Below are 21186 nucleotides of genomic sequence, written 5' to 3'. Positions count from 1 at the left end.
CTCACACTGTGGAGTGTTCCTGGAGCATGTGAACTAGATTCCTTGTGGATAATGCACTCCCGACCACAACTTCTGTAACTAATGTGCTCCAGCAGCCAAAGGGGATGGAGTCTGCAGGAAGAGAGTAGCCTCTAGCCTGAAGTAAGACTTTAAAATGTGTATAGTGTGGTTATCAAGTTCTCAGCACTGTCTGTTCTATTCTACAGAGCCAGTTCTGTTTGGCTGTAATAGTTGCTCATGTAGACATAGCCTAACTATTAAAAGAAGTAATAAAAATGTAACCCATAACCTTTATTTTCATAACGTGAGAAATACAAATATTTGATACTCTAAGTAAATATAAAGTTTTACTGACACTCCAGTTAATCTTAGAGAAAACTATTGGTTTCTTACTGTTGATGCTCAAAACAGTAGAAAATCATGTTTTCTGCTTGTCAGTTGAGTGCTGTCTAGAAAAAAGAAAGTAGCTAAAGTTGCATACTAACAATGAAATACTTACTCTGTTTTTTTCCCCAGAATATCTTAAAGTAAGGTCACATGATCCTGAAGAGGCCATAAGGCATGACGTTATAGTATCCATAGTTACTGCTGCTAAAAAAGATCTTTTGCTTGTCAATGATCACCTGCTTAATTTTGTCAGAGAACGAACACTGGACAAGCGGGTAAGACATAATTAGTACTAATAATTGCAGTGTGTTATATTTCTAGACTGTAATTCAGCTTTTTAAAAAGCAGAGCTTCTAAAAAGTGCTGAACTAATTTTAAAATTACTAATGAAAACCAATATAATGCAAAAAATTTTGAAGCAGTCTATTTTAAAGAGGTGTCTTTTGCCCCTGGTTGGAATGCCACATTTTTCATTGTGCTGTATTTTTATTTAAGATAGTATGATAAAAAAGAAAAGGCTGAAGCACAACAATGCTGTTCCGGTTGTCTAGTTTTAGTAAATTTTTTAAGTAAAATAAGACAATTGTAAAACACTCAAACAGTTTTCGTAAGAAATTTTGCAGTCAGGTTTCAAAACGTATTATAGATTACTGATGTTCCGCCATCAGAGGTAGCTAGTTTACCTGCTTTTAATTAGATCATTGGAAGACTGCAAATCTGTGTAGTAGCTTTCAAATTTTGAATAGTCTTGAGATTTAATTTAGCTATGTTTCATTATTTAGTAAAACTTATGAGGTTTGCTGTTTATGGTATACAAGGCTGTTGATGGCAAACTTTTCAAATTAACATTATCACCTGTTTTTTTTTCATTTGGTGACATGCTTCCCATTGCACCCATAATACAATCACAAGGAGTTAGTATAGATCTGTGAGAAAAGGGTGTTAGCTTAAATTTGTAACAATTCTAAATTCAAGAGGCGTGTTGCATAGTAGTTACTGATGGTGAAGGGTTTAGCATAATAGATATGATGCAATATGTGTTCCTAATGAGAAAGTGTTGCACTTAGAATTCAATTTAACTTTTTTGTAAATTAAACTATTTGAATTTGGTGCGGAATAGGAAATACCAACCTCAAAATTCTGCAGTCTTTTCAGTTTTGAGTGTCGAACTGCTAAACTGAATACTACTTCTTTTTCTCCAGTGGAGAGTGAGGAAGGAAGCTATGATGGGACTTGCACAGGTATACAAGAAATACTCATTACAATCAGAAGCAGGAAAAGAAGCTGCAAAACAGATATCATGGATCAAAGATAAACTTCTGCATATATATTATCAAAACAGTATTGATGACAGGTAGGTCGGTCATGAAAGCTAGGCAATTCTGTGGATGAATGTGGTAACTTATTAGGCAGATTTGGTTTTGCTTTGTGCTGAAGTGCTGACAAGAAGGAGGGAGACTTGATAATCCTGTATGTTTTGATTCAGTGAGTAATCTTATGTAGCTGCAGTCAGATGTTGTCTTGTGTTGTTTTCTTCTACTTTTTTTTTTAAGGCCAAAAGTGATTCTAAAGGGTGAGGTAGGTTGGAATATTTCAAAATTTTTCGCTGTACTTCACCACTGCTTGCCCTGGATTTGTGGTGAAAGCAGCGCCTCCGTCATACCAGGTATAGCTTTGGATATGGTCGTTCATATTGAAAAATAGATGGTTGCACATGGGAAACTAGTTTGGGAATTAGTCCACCTTGACTAATCGAGGTGTCTTGGTGGCTTTAGAAATGAGACTTTGGCCTTCACAGTGTATTCAGATACAAATGGCATTGCAAACCCATACAAGTCTTCTCAAAAACACATGGCCTCAAAAGCAATCTCTAAAATAAGCAATTATTTCACGGTACCATGGAAGTGGACAGAACTGTCTGGATCTTCAGATCCAGTCTTTCCCACTGAGATTTTTCTTAAACTTCAGGAGCATTTTAAACTAGCTGGGTTTGGGTTTTGACCACTTGCTCCAAATGTGCATAAGGATTTTCTTCTCTTTTCTGGCCTAAATATGCACGATGGGGTGTTTTTTACCTATTTACTTCATTCTGTTAACAGTGACCTCAATTTGCAAAAGTCTTGGACCTTCTTGGTGTTTAAGATTGCAACATGGGTTTAGTTTTCCTTTTCCTTTTCTTTTTGTTTTTTGTTTTTGTTTTTTTTTTTTCTTAGTTTTTCCTAAGTAACTGGCAGACCCAAACCTTTCTCTCCTCCTGTTTCCAGATAAGGAGCTTCCATGTTACAGCAGAAGCTTTTAATAATTCATTTGTGACCGTACCTCTGCATTTTTGCTGCAGAAGCAAAAGAAATGGGATAAACTCAGCCCTTGGGAAAGGGGCCAGGGGAGGGGTGGAAGGAAGTCAGCTCCTTCTGACTCGTATCTGAATTCTCTTTCTGGGTTTCATGATAATGTGAGATATAATCAATACAATATTTCTTTTTATTTATTTATTTTTAGGCCTCTTAGTTTGGGTCAGTTTATGAATACTGACCTGTAATGAAATTCACTGATAACATCTCTTTGGGCTGATAATTAAGACATCCTTCTCTAAAATCCTTTGATTCCTGTGTAGATTAACACATCTGATTTCAATAATGTCAGTTTTTTAACGTCCTACTGCTAACATTAACATTACATCTTCTGTAACGATATATTTTTCTTTAATTTATGCTGAGTTATATTGGAAGTTAAGTAACTTGACCTTTAGGTTTTTGAATAACCACATTTTTATATGCAACAGCTGATCTCTAGGTAGGTCTGAGAATTTTTGAATGAATGTTTTAGCAATTCAAGACCACGGTTTAAGTTTCTTAATCCTGTCTTTCAGATTACTTGTTGAACGTATCTTTGCTCAGTACATGGTCCCTCACAACTTGGAAACGAACGAACGAATGAAGTGTTTGTATTACCTTTATGCAACACTGGATTCAAATGCTGTGAAGTATGTGCTATTTCTGACTTCTTGCAAAATAATTTTTAATACAAATATTATTGTAAATTTGTTCTAAATTGTTATGAGTAGCCTAAGGCAGTGGACAAAAGTTTATGAACTATCAGAAAACAGAACATAGCAATAGTATCTATTTTTCAAGTGGGATTTTGACAAAAAAGACCAACCGACTAATAGGGTGTTTCCTAACAAGGCATGGTACCTTGTAACCATAAACAGCTAAAAAAAAGTAGTGTCAAAGATCTAGAAAGACGCTTGAGTGCACGTCAGTCCTTCTATGTTTGGAAAGAGACAGCATAGGTAGTAGTGGTGACTAGCTCTAGTCTTATCTGACAACTTCTCAATTAATATACCCCTTGTTTTAGCAGCCAGGATGACTTGGGAGTGGGAAGGAATTACTTGTTTGTCTTTCCTCCTCCAATATGCGTTTTACTTAAAATTATATTACGTGCCTTCTGCTTAAAATGGGTATATGTGCATGAATTTGACTAATAACAGTTTTGCTGCTGTAATGTTCACAATTTGATTGAATTTAGTTCGTTTTACTTTGTTTTTCTTTGTTCTTTCGTTCTTCTTTGTTTTTCAGTCACGTGGACATTAAATATTGTTTTTTCTCACGAGGGAGACTAAAAATAGTTTTGTGTATGGAAAAAAAGGCTTAAACCACAAAACCTTCAAATACTACAGAAACTGATGTTTGAATCCTCTGCATTTCTTTTTGTTACCTGCTTAAAGATATTACAACTGTAACAAACTAAAATTAAGACCAGTATATTAAAAATAAAAAGTTACTGTTGTAGTAATTTTTACTATAGGCTAATGAAAAATGCAGAATGGATTCTTTTCAGTAATTGTTATTTCAGGTAACAACTTCTGAGTTCTACATTTTTCATATGCAGTAATACTCATTTTAAAGACATAGTATATTCAGTTATATAGGACTGACTTTTTACTTGTGGATTCTGGATTTTTTTTTTTTTTTTTAAATGAAGCTAACTTTTTTTTATTTATATGGCTTCTTTTTCCTGGAAAGTGTGCTAATTTTCAGTTTTGTTGAATATCGCTAATGCGTCTCATACAAGTCTAATCCTGTCTACTTTTTACAATGTATTCATGTAGTAGTCGCTTTCTGTGTGCAAGAATAACATTGGTTTGATGATAAAAATCTTAAACATCTGCTTTAGCCTGTTTCTTGGAATGTTTTTAGAAGAGTGACTTCAGACTTGTCTGACCCATAAAGAACTCATTTGTACATCAGTTACTTCCTACTTCTTCTAAAGACAGTGTAGTTAAGCATCTGAAATGAAACTTGTTTCAAAAATCTCATTTTGTTCTAGTCTAATATGACCAATTATATTTTCCATATCATGCCATTAGGAAACATCTAGCCTTTGCTCCAACAGCAATGAAATTTCAGGTGATAAGCACATTTCTAAGTCTGAAGCTGAAAAGAATTTAAAGGCTCTTATTGGATAGTTGTGTTACTTATTGAATAAACAATTTTGACAACTCTTTAATTATTTTTTTTAGGGCATTGAATGAAATGTGGAAATGTCAAAATCTGCTACGACATCAAGTAAAGGATTTAGTTGACCTAATAAAACAACCCAAAGTGAGTTCAATTTTATCTTTATTTCACAGTGAACATGCAATTTTACTTAACATGCTATTTTTAATTCCATTTTTTTTTTTACTATTTCAAGCTTATTTTTAATGACATAAAAAATATTGTGAAAGTTAACTGATATTCTATTAGACTGCACTTGCAACGGGAAATGTGTATACGCTTCGTTAGTAAAATTGAGGAGGAAGAGGTGTTACAGAAATTTTTAAAAGATTTTGCCAGTCATTTGATACTAAAATATTTGGTCTCAGTGTTTGAGTTGCATCTTGTCAGGATTGTTCTGGCTCTTGAAAGAGGGGGGAAAAACATCATGCTATTTTTGACTGCCAAATCGAGTAATTTAGAAAAAGTATCTATACACCCTAACTTCTTACCTTATGTGTGATTAGTACCATTTGAGAAATAGGAATTATTTTTATCCCAACAAATTACTTGTTTCTCTTCCCTCATGGAAACTTCTTAAATGTTGTATTGGAGATACAGCTGAATTCTTCATTTACAGATTTGCTCAGAAGGGGAAAAAGTAAACATTTATTGAGCATTTAGGATATACTCAAAGTAAAATTTAGATTGTCGTTGTTGTTATATTTATGTGCATACTCTTATTTTGAGGCAGAAAAAAGTTTGTAAGATGAAGTTCTGGATATGATTTGGAATGTGATTAGAACTTGACTCTAATGCCAAAAGTTTAATCTGGTGCTTTTTTTACAGAAATAGTACATGGTAGAAAATGTTGCTATGCTCACACTCACATTCATATATATGTGTGTGTGATTTTTATTTTCTATATGGATATATACTCATATACTACAGTAAATTTAATGAAGCTTTATGACTTATCCATTTGCGGGAATGACCTGAACCAGGAAGATTGCGTGGTTGGACTATCTAAAGTATCTGCTTAGAAATGCTGTCTTGCAGACTGAGAAAAAATAATCAGATCAAAACACATCCCTTACTGTTCAGTCCTGGTTGCAATGAAAATCATAATTTTGACTTGGTGCATTTAAAACATGCTGTAATGTATTAAATTCTAAGTGCAGTAATTGCTAGTAAAACAATACTTCATTGCATTTTGGTGACTACCGAAATATTTTTCGTGTACTGTTTTATATTCTTTGGTGTAGTTTAAATACACTTACACATTAAAAACCTGAGTTAGTTTCTTGATAATTTCTGCATTTCAGTTGAAAGTGAGATTTCAACTTTTCCTTTTATTTTTAGGGACATATAATGAAAGTTCTTTCTCAATTGTAAAATGTCAAATATGACATGGAATTAAACATGTAGGTTTTGATAAATGCCAGCACAAGCATTGCAGTCGAAACAGTGTATGCTGTTGACATGTTTGCATTTGTCCCGGTGGCTTTCATCCTGTCTTTCACTATTAAGTCCTAATTTTTTACACTTGAATCTTCTTTTGCATAACAGGACTGCATGGGAGAATTTAGGGGGCTCGTGATAGTGTGAGACGCTGCTGTGGACAACAAAACGGTTTTGAGTCAGGGAATTTTACTTAATTTAGTTTATTGTCAATTGACATAAACTTTGAATTATTGATTCTGTTATTGAGAAATAAAAGCGAAAAAATAAACACTTAGAGAAACAGCCTTTAGCTCCCCTTTGGACTCTTCTCTTCCCTGCTTTGCTGTTTCCAGGCACCTCACCGCACACTATGCTCATTCCCTTCAATAAGGTCAGGGTCAGGGCATGGTGGTTCCTTTCCTTTTGCTGCTCCTCATTTCTTACCCACTGCTCCGGCGTGGGTTCTTCCACCGGCCACAGTCCTTTGAGTCATACTTTCACTAGCGTCTCCTTTCTTAAATATGTATTCTGAGGCACCATAGGCTCCTCTGACTGGTTGAAGTCTTGGTGGCTGGTGGGTCATTTTGTTGGTTTCAGAGCTGGCTGGAAGTGGCTTTGAGCAGCACAGGGCAGTCCTTAACCTCCTCCTGCACAGGTCACGCCAGCAGCCTACCCCAAACCCTGCCCGTTTTGCCCAATGCAGACGCTTTGCTATTTTTACCAGAATGTTTATTTCTGTGATGCTCCTTGCATGGTTTGTTTGTTTGTCTTCCCCAAAATTGATAATTAATCCATGTAATTAAATCATTGTCTTTAAGAGTGCATTTTCATAATCATAACCTGAAGGGGCATACAGTTCAAGGCAGTAATAATCTCGATACAAATGTCCGTTAGCCATTCAGAGCTGTAGAAGCTTTGTTTTCTTTCAGAAAACAAAACTGAAATGAACTAGTAATCTTTTAGAATGACTTGCTGTTACCATAGGTGCTTTTTCACTTCTCCACCTAATCATTATAGCTTAATTGTTGATTTAATTTCCTGTAGATGTTGTCCCTGTGGCAAGTGTAGGGATTGTAAGAACCCTCAGAGATGAAGAAGGATAGGACAAGAAGCAGTGTACAGAAGTTGCCACGAGGAATCTTTGTTTAGGTAGTAAGGCAAAAAAATTGCAGTAAGGGTGATGAAATATGGGAACAGGTGGCCCTGAGAGCTTTTGAAGTCTTCATCCTTGTAAATATTTTAAATGCAACTAGATGAGGCCTGGAACAAAACCTGATCTAAGGTGGCCCTGCTTTGAGTAGGCAGTTCAACCAGGTGACCTGCAGTTGTCGCTTCCAACCTACATTGTTCTGTGGTTATAAATCTTTGAACTTTTCAGTCCACTCTTTTTCTTATCTTAGAAAAACTTTTTGCCATTTAGTAAAACTCTTCAGGTGTTCTCTTATTATTTTTTTTTTCTCTTCAGGCTCTCCCCAGTGTAAGCAGTATTGAGGAGACTGAAAATGTGTTAAGAAACTTTCCATTTTTTTTGATCATAATTTGTCTTAGTGTGAGACAGAACAGACATCAAACTCGCCTTTAAGATGAGTTAGTTTTCTGAAGAGAAAAAGCACAAATCACAGCTTCTCTTGTTTTCTCCTACAGCAATGGTATACAGTTAAATAAAATATATAAACTTGCCTGTTCACTTGTGAAAAAGTGGCTGAATGCCATTTTGTCTTTATTAGAGTATAAGCTTAATTTGCTGCAGATATGCAGCTCTTCTGATGCTTCCAATGTCATGAATGCAAGATAATGTAGATAAAGTGCCACAGTAGATCTTCTAAAAAGAAATGTTTCTTGATCTTCTTCAACCTGTCATTATTCTGAGGAGTTATACTACTAGAAGTTAAAAGAATACTTCTGACTCAGGTTATTTCATGTTTGGCTGAATGATTAGTAGTTTGCTCAACTTAAGGTCAGTTTTAATGGGAGCTTTAGCCAGCGCTTAAAGACTTAGCCATTATTAGAAGACCAAACCGGTCATAACCAGAGAAACTCCATAGTACAGTTTTTGGTATTTTTTCTTTCTGAGTTGCAAGAGGTGCAAATATGAAAACGCTGTATCTGTTGACATCGTTATTTTAATCCTGTAAACCAGATTTTATTTCTGTTTTTTGCACTTCTTGTCTGAAGATGCCTGTTCAGCTCTGGCAGCCGAAAGTCCTGAAAATGACAGCATTTTTGTGACACTAAGAAGTGGCAGAAAGTTGTGCAGAAATACTTATAAGCTAGAATTACGTGCCAAGTGTCCATGTCATAAGATAGAGAGGACGTTCACTAAAAACATTGCTTGTCTTAATCTCGTGCTATTTTTCTGCTATTTTCTGATCTTTCCAAGGCTGCCACTATTCTCAAACATTGCCACATTTTCCACAAATTTGCTAATTAATTTCATTTTTTAATGACAAAATAACTGCAAATATGTTAGAACTCAAAATCCTATTTTCTTTCATAGTACGTAGTCAACTGCAGAACAGACATTTACTCTGAGAAGTTGAAGGATGATACGCCTGGAAATATATACTTCCGCGTGTTAGTCAAGTTTATTGTAATAAATTGTAATCTTGTTATCTCCAAAGCTGATATGGTGGTTTGAACCTTATTTGAGGTCTATATGCAGATTTCATCAAAAAAATGCAAAGAAATTAGATGTGCCTGAACAAGATGTTGACCTCTGTCTTGAAGTGTTTCTTATCTGCTCCATAATAATGCTAAAACTTTTATAAGGAAGTGTTATTTTCTTGCAACCCTACCTTTTAGCGGCTCTTTCCTGATATGAACCTGATGAAAAGGCCCGCTGTAGGTCTTCATTTAGCTTGTTTTAAGTACTTTGGTAAAAGAGGAGTTCTTTTTCTTCTAAGATCACCCTCTGTTCTGAGTTGATTTTACATTGTTCTCCTGTTTGTAATTTTTAGGCTTGTCTACTATCCTTTTTGTCTGTTATAAAGGGAGTTCTGTAAAGGACAGTTTCAGCAATGGTGGTGGCTAAACACTTTAAATGCTTTTTGGTGAAAGCTCATGAAATGTGGTTGTGTTCCTATTTAAATTTTTTTCAGAAGAATATAATTTAGCACTTGTAGGACATAATTTATATTATTTACATGAATTTATGAAGTTTTGCAGACTTTGTAAGTTATGTCACCAAAGTTGATCTGACAGAAGTCAGTTGGCAAAAGAGCAGCTTGCTTTATGGTGTGGAAGCTGATGGACCTATATGCTTTTGACAACATTGCTATAAGCTTGAATTTTCTTTCAGGTTCTAATTTTCATTTTACTTATGAAGATTTCAGAGTTGTTTAACAGCACGTATTACACAGCAATAAAAGATTTCGATTTTTTTTTTTTTTTTTTTTTCCCCTTTTGTCCACCTTAGAACACTTCTGAAGATGATTAGGGTGTTATCTTCACTGTACAGTTAAGGATTCCTTTTGTCATTTTAATGATAATTCCTTAATATTTCCAACTTAAGTGTAATTCCATGAAACTTCCTAGTCTATAGAATATTGTGGATTACAGCTAAAAGTGGGGAAAAAGTGTCTTGGGAACTAGTTTGTCTACCTTCAGTAGTAGGTGATGTACAAACATCACTTATTTGTTAGAAATATAGTTTGAAGAAAATGTACTTGCTATATGGTCTTACCTTGCTATGAAATTTGTTGTATTCTTTTTTCCTCTGCCGTTTAAACAATGTCAGGACTAACTCCTAAGGTGAACTTTTTATGTGGAATTTGAAATCCTTTACTGGAAGAATTACTGACAAAAGGAAAATAAATGAGATAAAAAGTCTGTGTTGTGTAACTTACTTTGCTTGTAAGGTGCCATTGGATGACGTTGTATCAGCAACAGTTTCACTGAAATACAAGCTTCACATATATCCTGAAATGCAGTTATCTTTTCGTTTTTTTCTTGGTTGTTGTCATGGTCCCTGATTGTTACTTTCACAATTACACTATCGTCTGCCTTCCCTCTTCAGCTGAACTAGGGTAGCAATTGTCTTATTAACTTGCTCTGTGCTTTACAATAGGGTGGGAACTGCTGCCAAGATGGTTTAGAATCAATATCGAAACAAGAAAATAGTGAATTTAATGCTTGCTGTTTGTTTTATATTTTAAAACAGAGACTTTAGATGGAAAACAGTTATAGAAATAACACATTTGTGTTATTCATAAGCTATACAGTAGCTTGAAAAGTAATAAAAATATTTTGCGTAAGTATATGTGAAACAGTGATACTGTAGGAACGATCTACCTCTTATTTCCAAGTAACTGTCTAGCGTTAGCTTTGCAGTGGTGGTTTTGATTTCTAACATGCTGATATGTTAGCAAAATGGTGGGTGCTGACCTGTTGATAATGCATTATGGAATTTGACTCACTCGGTATTCAAGTGGAAATACATAATGTAAAATTTTTACTTAATCCATTTTTCTTTTGTGACTTGCAGACAGATGCCAGCAGTAAAGCTATATTCTCAAAAGTGATGGTTATAACAAGTAAGTCAGTTGAAGTATTTACACTGTCTGAAAATTGCAGTTGAAATACATTGCTTTCTTGCTTTAAAAGTCATTTGAGATAAGCTTATAAAAGGTTTTGTAACAGATAAAACTTATAACAAACCATGGTAAACATGATGTAACAATATGCTTTAAAGAATTAAGACAACTATAAGCAGAATTACTTCCTTACTGTAAAGTCTTCGGTCATGAAGCTTATCACATCATGTTTTGTCTGCATCTGTTGTGGACTAATTCAAAATCTAGACAGTTAGGGTGTTCATGTCTTCATTAGCATATACTATAGAATATATACTAACTGATGTTAACTAACCTACTAAACTATCTACTGACTTGCCTGTTTTTGAGGTGTTGATAATGTAAGTGCTGCTGGGAGAATGCAAAAGAGTTGGGGATTCAGTAGCAGGGAGGGCACTTTAGAAACCAAAGAACTTCTATATGTAACCTGAACTCTTCGCAAAGGAAAAAACCACCAACCCCAAAGCAACACTTCTTGTTCCCCCCAGCCTACCATGCCAATAGCATTAAAACCAGTAAGAAGAAGAAAAACTTGTTTTACGAATCTGAAATTTTGTTTTTAAATCAACCTTTAAAAAAAAAAAAAAGGCAAACTGTTTTGGGAAAAAAAATAATACTGCTTAAGGCTATGTACGTTTTTGAAAAAATGTGGAGGAAACCCTGAATCTTGCTGCCTGGTTGGCCATGTTCCAAATTCTTTTTTCCTTTTATTTATAATCAATACAGCAAAAGAAATACTAGGTACAACTTGTTTTGAACTATCTTGTAGTTCCTATGCCATTTTCTGTGCCAATTTTTCTTAACACCTGCTCTACCAAAACCATGAAACATCTTAAACAGTATATTAATACTTTGCCAATAAATTGTCTTGATATAATATAAAATGTAAATATAAAATTAATATGTAATTTAAGAATTGCATTTTTAAAGCTTTTTAAAAAAAATGTTGTAAGCTGTTGTAAAGCTTACGTTTGGTGAAGGAGTAATTTAGCAAAACTACTCTTTTGATGTTTTTCGTCATATCAGGTGGTCTATATACAGAGTATATTTTTCTGTGGAGTATAGGCTGTGCATTAATGTTACTAACAGGAACAAGTAGACTTGCTGAAAAAGTAGTGTGAAGGGCGAGAAAAACAAATAGCCAAGGGAGGTGTGTGGGTACACAAATTTTTAGAAATTGGTATTCTCATAGGTATGTCTGCACACGTTAAGGTGTTTTGTGGTTTGTTTGTGGTGTCGTGTCCCCCCCTCCCCCTCCTTCTTGATTAACTCGAACATGCATAAAAATGTTCTTGGTGTGACATTTCAAAACTTGTGTAATTTACAATACTGATGCTTATTAAAATAAATAGTGATTTCTTTTGCTTATTTAAAGGAAACCTTCCTGATCCAGGGAAAGCTCAAGATTTCATGAAAAAGTTCACACAAGTTCTAGAAGATGATGAAAAAATAAGAAGTCAGTTAGAAATGCTTGTTAGCCCAACATGTTCTTGCAAACAGGCTGAAGGATGTGTGGTAAGAATTGCTTTTAAAATATGTGAATATTTTTGGAATGGAATTGATTATCAATTTAATTTAAACTTGTATTGCAGAGGGAAATAACAAAGAAGTTGGGCAATCCAAAACAACCAACAAATCCTTTCCTGGAAATGATAAAGTTTCTTCTTGAGAGAATTGCTCCTGTGCACATTGATACTGAATCCATCAGGTATTTTTGTGTGTGTTGTTGACTGTAGATCACAGGGTTTGAAATCGGGGTTTCTTATTTCACCTTTAAGCACAAGCAGTAATAGATTGGGCAGGTGCAGTTTAAGGCCTGATGACCTGCAGTATTTTATTGTTTCCCCTTGCTTAAGGGTTTTTGTGGTGGTGGTGTTCAGAATGTGGCCACGCTAACAATTGATTTGTCATTCAGCACAGCTTGGACAGCCTGTCAGGAAAAATGAATCCATTGCTGATGGGGAAAGTCTGGTTTGACTGACTGATTTATTTTAAAAGAAATTTCTGTCCGTGGGTTTTCATTTAAGCTTTCCACCCAGAATATTAGCTCATAGTGACATAAACAGGAATTTAACTGAGCAAGTAAAGATTGGGGTGATGAGGCATCAAGACTTAAAGGAAGAGCAAGCCAGTGAAATTATGGGTGGGGAAAAAAGTAATTGCTGAAATGATTATTTAATAGCTGTATTTGAGATATGTGGTACCTTATTAGAGACAACTAGTTCTATATACTGGTAAATTCTTATCTGGTAATTCCAACTATAATAATTGTCTTAAGTACTTGAGCTTTTCAGTTTCTGCCTGTTGTGTATGCAATGTAATGGAGCCATTGAGGTTTCACTTAAAAATTCGTTTCTGATCTTGGATAGTACAATGTGTAGCTGTATTTTTACTTTAAATTTGAAAATACATTTTTTCACATTCACAGAAGCAATATAAAACGTATATTTAAATTAATATTCATATGTGGCACTAAGTTGTAGTATTTATTTTACAATCTACCTACTGAGTGACTGCCATATAGTATACAAGTGGGGAAAAAAACCATGTATTTTCAGTTTTGCCACAGAATTGGTCTTTTCCCATCTTTGTAAATTTCACTGAACTTCTGATTCATTTTTGAGACTCAGACTGTGTGGTTTTCTTAATAGACAGTCATTTTTGTCCATATAGGGGCAGAAAAAAAAAGGAAGTCTGGGAAGTGTGACTAGGAGGTCCCTCCCTTGGTTTGCTACAGTTGGGGTTGTTTTTTTTCTATTTTTGGTGGGGTTTTTTGAGGTTTTGGTTTGGGATTTTTTTTGGCTATAAATACCATTTACAGGATGTACAGAAGAAATACTTTAATATTATTCAGTTCTTGATTGGCAAGCTGCCTACACCACTCACTAATAGGATCATTTGGATAATCGCCATTTCTCTTCCTAGGGTACAGTGTAAGAAAAAACCAAGCGTTACTGTCAAGGTGAAATATGCAGGAGATGGGTCTCTTAAATTTTTCATCATTTATTAGCAAGCTGTTTAGTTTGTTTTTTTTTCTCTTGGTTATAGACCAGACATTGTAAACAGTTATTTTTCCATCAATTATTAAGAATCCATAGCAGCTTGTAACCTCTCCATAATTCTTCCCTGAATTCATTGCTTGTAATACTCAAACTGTTTTCTTATTTTTGTCATCCTTCACAGTAATTTGTATATAGTTCTTATTCATGAGGGATAAACATTTTTTTGAACTTAATGCCTCATAAGATTTGATTTGGATAGGAGATGAGGGCAACCAGATTATGTATGTTGTTTTATAACGAGCTTATGTTTTGTTTATGATTTCTTTTAATAAGAATGTCTCTTAAACTTATGAAAACGGTCATACATGGTAGAATTGCAGTAAATACAAGGCCGTGTTTTGTTTTCCTCTTCAGTGCCCTTATCAAGCAAGTAAACAAGTCTATAGATGGAACAGCTGATGATGAAGATGAGGGTGTACCTACTGACCAGGCAATCAGAGCAGGTCTTGAATTGCTTAAGGCAAGTATACTCCTGGTGGTCAGTGAGCATGTGAAACTTTCTGAAGCAACTTTGTTAAAAAAAATTTTTAATTAGCACTCAGTATCTGTAGTTATAAGCATGTGGTGGCTATCTGGAAGAATACTGGTTTGGTTTTCGTTCTTCTATGTTTATCTTATGTGGCACATAAGTAAGGTATCTTATAAATCGTTTAGAAGCTTTTCTGGAAGTCAAAAGTAGTTGCGTGTGTGACATCAGCAGCTGAGCTTTGATTGTTAGAGTGTGAATTAAACGGTTTATGAATATAGTTATACTACTTTTGGAACTGCACTTGTATATCAGTACAATAATACTGTGGTTCTCCTGAGTTCCTCATAAGCTGAGGTCTTATGTTCTTCAGCTATGTGTAATCTTTGAGACTCAGTTCACATAGCAAACCCCATCAAGATGCATTTCTGGGGACATTGTACAAAATTTCTTACTCTGTTCTTCCTTTTTTCTCAACGTGTTATTCACAAATACTCCTAAAAGCATGAGACTTTTAAAATGCAACTACATAGGGCTTTTTGTTTCACTGAGTCTCTCTCAAAGACTAGGCTAAAAGCACTATGTAGTCAGCTTTGCCTGTACTTGCACAGAAAGGTACTTATGCCATATTACCACCTCAGTTATGTGATAGTGTTGGGAGCAGTCCAGCTATGTGTTGCTTTCAGAGGCCTCAAAATCTAAAGGCCTCCCATACTAAACTTTTCAGAATCATAGAATCGTCTAGGTTAGAAGGGAGCTTTTAAGATCATTGAGTCCAACCATCAACTTAACACTGCCAAAACCACCACTAAAACATGTCCCTAAGCACCACGTCTACCCGTCTTTTAAATACCTCCAGGAATGGCAATTCCACCACTTCCTTGGGCAGCCTGTTCCAATGTTTGATAACCCTTCTGGTGAAGAATTTTTTCCTAATATGCGTCCTAAACCTCCCCTGTTGCAACTGGAGGCCATTTCCTCTTGTCCTATATCACTTGTTACTTGGGAGAAGAGACTGACCTACACCTCGCTACAACCCCCTTTCAGGTAGCTGTAGAGAGCGATAAGGCCTCCCCTGAGCCTCCTTTTCTTCAGACTAAACAACCGCAGTTCCTTCAGCCGCTCCTCATAAGACTTGTTCTCCAGACCCCTCATCAGCTTCATTGTCGTTCTCAGGACACAGTCCAGAATCTCAGTGTCTTGCTTGTAGTGAGGGGCCCAATATCTTAGAATCTTAAAATATCTTAGATCAACTAAGGGCCTAGTAGATTCATCTGAGACCATGTGACTCTTTAGCCAGGTGTGCACGTTTGGATAAAAGTGCAAAAAGCCAGTAGCACAAAAATGAATCTGAGTAAGAGTAAGTTATGTCATGAAGGACTATATATTTGAAAAAAGTCTCCCAATTCAATACTTGCATATTCATATGAACTGGCGTGACAGCTTTAAGGAAGAGTAAGATTGACCTGAAGAAAGTGTTCTGTATATCATGAAAAGAATCCAGAAGAGACAATTGTAGGAGTCCAGAAAAGGGAATACCATACAATGAAATGGGGAGGAAGGTAACTTGGTAAAAATAGAAAACTGTGTGTGAAGAAGTTCCTAGATTTTGCAAATTGTTTCTTTCCCACGGGTCAGAATATTATATGGAAAGAGGCTAACAATCAACAGCCACTTAAAAATTAAGAGAAGACAAACTTTCAGGAAGGATCAGGTTTTTTTATATATATAGTATTATTTTTATTACTGTATTTTTTCTAACATGGAGGACTCTGTTTTAAGTACTACAGTCCAAGAATCTGAAGGAGAGGTACAGGATTTGGTAAGCTGCTATGGAAAGCTTAAAGGATGACAGACCTTATTGGGTATGTCTATATTACTACTTCAGAGGTAGGAACATCACTTCAGAGCACAACCAGTTGTTCCACTTAGCAAATGAGCATGAAGTCTTGGAGGACACAGGCTGGATTCCTTTCAGAGGAACAAAATTATGAGATGGTCTTCAGAAGCACATGTTGTGTTGCAGTGGCTAAAGTGGGCTCAGTTAGTCTAGAAATAGTCTGAAGTAAAACCCCTGGAATGTGAATATTGCTTCCTTAGCATCAATTGTGTTTCGTTTAAGATCTGCTTCTGCTGTAACCCAGTACTTGCCAATGTAGATGTAGCTACTGAGAAGTACATGTTCACAACAATAGGAGAAGAAATTGAGACTGGAGAAATAAGTTAAAACTGATGAGATCATGTATAAAGACAGAGAAGTTTAGGAGGTACTGAAAAAAAAAAAAGTAAGAAAAGGATAAATGTGGATCACTTGACAAACCAAGGCAGATTATTGTAAATATTCCAGTATGGCAGTGGAAAGTGATTCTTGATGGAATGTTCTATATAAGTGGACCTTTAAAAAATATTAATGTGTCTTTCATCTTATTTTGGCAGGTACTTTCATTTACGCACCCTATCTCATTTCATTCAGCTGAAACTTTTGAATCTCTCCTGGCTTGCTTGAAAATGGATGATGAAAAAGTGGCAGAAGCTGCATTACAAATTTTCAAAAATACAGGAAGTAAAATTGAGGAAGACTTTCCTCATATACGATCGTAAGTTGTATATCTTTCTCTGAGTAATGTTCTTTACTGTATGGGGTTTTGGAGGTCCTTATTCTTTCTTTTGCATGCTATTAGCATTATCCCACAATCTTTCGGAAGAAAGTATTACTTCAGGTAAAACAGGAAAGAGATTTGAATCAATTTAAAATGCAGTGTTTTTTGAGGAATGGAAGTGAAATTAATATATCCAAAATAGTGACAGCTGATATGTCACCGATGCTACTATAATTTTTGTCATTGCCCTTCAGAATTACTGATTTTTTTTTTTTTCCTAAATTAAAAATACAGCAAGGTAAAAACATTTTTCGCCATTTAATAGGGATGTGTAGAAAAGAATATTTCAAAAGAGCATTTAGTAACTTAGGCAGATAAAATGTTTGTTTTACTACATATTTTACCAACAAAAAACAGTTGGGTGTTTTTTAATTTCAAGCCATGTAAGTAACCCTTTTTTGCTTTCTTTGAAGAAATTGTCAAAACCAGGACAATTGGCACTTTTGCAGAAGTGTTGTGTTCTATATATGTATATCTGTACTTTTTTGCTAGTTTGATATTTTGGAAGATTTTCAATTTGTGAAAAGGTACTTATCTCTTTTTTTGTTTGTTTGTTTTTAAGTGCTTTGCTTCCAGTGTTGCATCATAAAGCTAAAAAGGGACCCCCCCGTCAAGCCAAGTATGCTATTCACTGCATCCATGCAATATTTTCCAGCAAAGAAACGCAGTTTGCACAGATATTTGAGGTAAAATTAAATTTTTAAGTTAATTTTTATTAATCTTTTATATTGCATATTTAAATTAAGGGATGTAGTGGCAATTTATAAGGAAGTTGTATCAAATTTAGAAAGTATATTTTCCACCTTTCCCTTTGTTCTCATACAGTTTGACTTGAAAAATAGTATCAGAGGGTGTTTTTTGTATCCTATGATCCATCATGTTCAGGGTTTTGTATTTTAACAGGTGATAGAATAAAACAAAGTGTTGGACTCTCTGCTAGAACCGTGAACTACTTATGGAAAGAGGAGCGATACATCACTCCTCACCCCTGTTTGGACTGGCCCAAAGTATTTAAATGGTTACAGAAATTATGGAAAACTGAATTATGGTAGAGACTGTTTAAAAAGATTTTTATAGTTACAACTGCAAATGTACTTTTTAATTAGTGCCCATCAGCCTTTTATCTTGAAGGCGGAATCATACTCCTTTACTGAAATTGCTATCTTGAGATGTAGTATGCCCACTTCCTCAATAAGAAAATATGCTTTTTAATCCATGGTTTCCTAAATGGTCTTGCTTGAGCTTCCACTTTTTGAACTACCCAGATGTGATAAACATTTTGTCTGTCTTCGTGTTTTTTCTTTTTATTTGTAGGAGATTTGTAGGGTTCTTGAATGTGTCTTTAAATCTAAATAGTTAATAGTTCTTTTAAAATTGTATTTCTGAAATACAAATAGAGTTGAACAACTTATACAGAAGTCTCAATCTCCTCCTGCCAGTGTGACACAGATTATATCAGTAATACCTGAATATATTGCTTTTATTCTAGCCACTGCATAAAAGTCTGGATCCAAGCAATTTTGAGCATCTCATTACGCCGTTGGTTACTATTGGCCATATAGCCATGCTAGCACCTGATCAGTTTGCTGCCCCTTTGAAATCACTGGTTGCCACTTTTATTGTTAAAGACTTGCTAATGAATGATAGGGTAAGTATTTTTAAATATTTGTATTAAGATTCTGCTTCTCCTGTAGTATGATACTCAGCAAGTACTTGGGAAAATTCTTGGCTTGTTGGTTCTACTTTTTGGATATGGTTGTCTTTCAATTTCCGTGTGTACTGTTTGACTCAATTGAAAACCCACAATATAGGAAAGGAGATAGACTAATTTGGTAGTCCTTACAAAAGTGATAAGCTGTATAGCATAGCATTTGATCACTCATGACTTGGCTTTTGTTAAAAATGAGAAAATTGGTATTGACTTCACTCACTGAGTCTCTTGTCTTGAGCAAGCAAGTTGTGATTTATTTTTTTTCTAGGAAGTATAACGCATTTGAAACTAAAATACACTGTTTAAGTGGAAGACTGAATTTTAACTTCTTTAATACTTCTGTATTGATAGTGATTATAAAGTAATCATTATGCATTGTGAGGCATTGTTGAAAGGTTTACTGTGTAAAACTATGTGCTTGAGGTTCCAGTCTACTGGATATGGAAACTGGAAATTATTTTCAAAGCATGTCTATTACACTCTAAAGCAATAATTTTCAGGTAACAACAACAGCAGCAATAAAAACACCTTAACTACTGTTAAGTTTGCTGATACTTGAGTAGTGAGGTAAGAACAATATCTCACTTCTGTAATAGTTACTCCTATAAAATATCGAAGGCATAAAGCTAACTAGTGAGTGCTGCTGTATTGTTTGCAGAAGCAAACAGGAAAGAAGAGATTACAACAGGTTTCACTGAAGAGTAATAGTAGTGTAATAAAATGTAACATTTGGTTTAGCTTCCAGGAAAAAAGACGACAAAACTTTGGGTCCCAGATGAAGAAGTGTCCCCTGAAACGCTTGTTAAAGTAAGTTGCACTTGTTATATTTTCCTATGATTGTGTGTACAGTACTAAAGACAGTTAAATATCCGGATTCCTTAACCTGTCAACTGCTTTTCTCTGTTTCCTTGTCACCTTTCTGAACGTAAAAAAGAAGTAACTATTTTTAAATTGAGGATCTTATCAGAATACACATTTTTTGATTGACAGAAGAAAAGAATTTGCTTTTGGGAGCATCTGCTCTTTTACTTTTGTAAATAAATTTCAATATATGCTTTATTGATTTTTTTTATTATAGCTTTTTATAGGCACAGGTTTGGTGTGCAACACTTAAGTATTCCAGATTCACAGTTAAAGTAAAATTATTTTTTTTCCCTCCTGTTTAACATAGGAGTTCAATACCACAGAGACTTTGTTTAAAGTCTTCCCCTTTTCTTTTGAATTTTTAGGACACAAACTTCCAGTGCTGTTTTGGAATAAAGAAAAAAATTGGTTTTGGATGTGTCATTGTCCTGAAATGAATAAACATGTTACTCTGTGTGCAATGTGTATTAGAGAAAAACCTAGATTTAAGAAAAATAATCACTTTAAAATGGTGGGGGTTTGCTTGTTTGTTTGTTTTTTTACTTAAGAAGACATCTCAAACTGCTTCTTCTTTTGGATTAAGTTTATTATTACATTTTCTGGACTTGGTAATAGATATTTTCACTCAGTTTTCACTCAATCGGAAATGGGCAAATACTGTGGCAAATGCATCCCTATGTCTATTGGTTTTTAAGTGCTGTTTCTTCAGAACAGGGATAGATTATGCTTTCACATTTTTCTTTGAGATGTATTTTGTAGCACACTAAGTTAATGATAGCAGTCATGTAATTTCTAATGCCTTTTGAATAAAGCTGCTCTGATGGTTTAAAAAAGTTCTTTGCCTCTTCTCTTGAAGTTATTAAAGTCTTTGTAGTCTTTGTAGAATACCTCCTTCTCTGCTGGTTTTATAAGTACTTTCGTTTTCAGCTTGGTACGGAACTCATTACTGGAAATGCTCAGTTGCGTTTGGAGTTAGCTTTTGTTAGCTTTTTATTCGTTTGACTACAGCAAGGATATTTTTCATATTTGTGTAATTTCATAGTTACACAGTATGGTCCAAAAACTGTTAAAAGAATGCATGTTTGGTTTGATTTAATGAACTGCTAGTTTAAAATAAACATGATTTCAGTTCAGTAATTATACATGTAACTGGAAGTTATTATTTTTCTTAATTTTTTAAAATTATTTCTGAAGCTGTAACATCTCTAAAATGTTGATAAACTTTTCATACAATTGGCTGTTTGGCTTATAGAAAATCTTGAGGCAATTTGAAGTTGAAGCCAAGCCTCAAAGCATTTATTAGCAAGTGAAAACAGGTTATTGTGAAAAGTGATTTGCAAATTTAATTAGCATTTATTACCACTAAGAAGCCTATGTTTAATGAACGCTTTACGCCACACCGTTGGATTTCTCTCTGACAGTATATTTTTCTTCACTCTGGTTTGAAAAACCTCTTTCTCCCTTTGTAACATAACTGTATAATATATCTAATGGGGATCTTAAAACTAGCAAGTTGAAGTATGAAAGGGGGAAGCACTGATGAA

General features: G+C 34.7%; 1 protein-coding gene across 1 annotated transcript in view; it reads left to right on the top strand.

Annotated features, from left to right (window-relative positions):
- Positions 1–21186, top strand: part of PDS5B (PDS5 cohesin associated factor B) — a 111854-nt gene that overhangs the window by 54085 nt on the left and 36583 nt on the right. The window contains exons 11-22 of the mRNA XM_082489759.1: positions 517–662; positions 1590–1741; positions 3257–3370; positions 4910–4991; positions 10792–10840; positions 12255–12394; positions 12472–12587; positions 14296–14401; positions 16844–17004; positions 17630–17753; positions 18557–18715; positions 19517–19585. Of these exons, the coding sequence (XP_082345885.1) occupies positions 517–662; positions 1590–1741; positions 3257–3370; positions 4910–4991; positions 10792–10840; positions 12255–12394; positions 12472–12587; positions 14296–14401; positions 16844–17004; positions 17630–17753; positions 18557–18715; positions 19517–19585 (1418 nt within the window). The remainder of the gene's footprint in view (positions 1–516; positions 663–1589; positions 1742–3256; positions 3371–4909; positions 4992–10791; positions 10841–12254; positions 12395–12471; positions 12588–14295; positions 14402–16843; positions 17005–17629; positions 17754–18556; positions 18716–19516; positions 19586–21186) is intronic.

This window comes from Vanellus vanellus (genome assembly GCF_965231255.1).
Source record: "Vanellus vanellus genome assembly, chromosome: 1".
Taxonomy (NCBI): Eukaryota; Metazoa; Chordata; class Aves; order Charadriiformes; family Charadriidae; genus Vanellus; species Vanellus vanellus.
The sequence above is the reverse complement of the archived record's forward strand: the minus strand, read 5'-3'. Positions and strand labels throughout refer to the sequence as shown.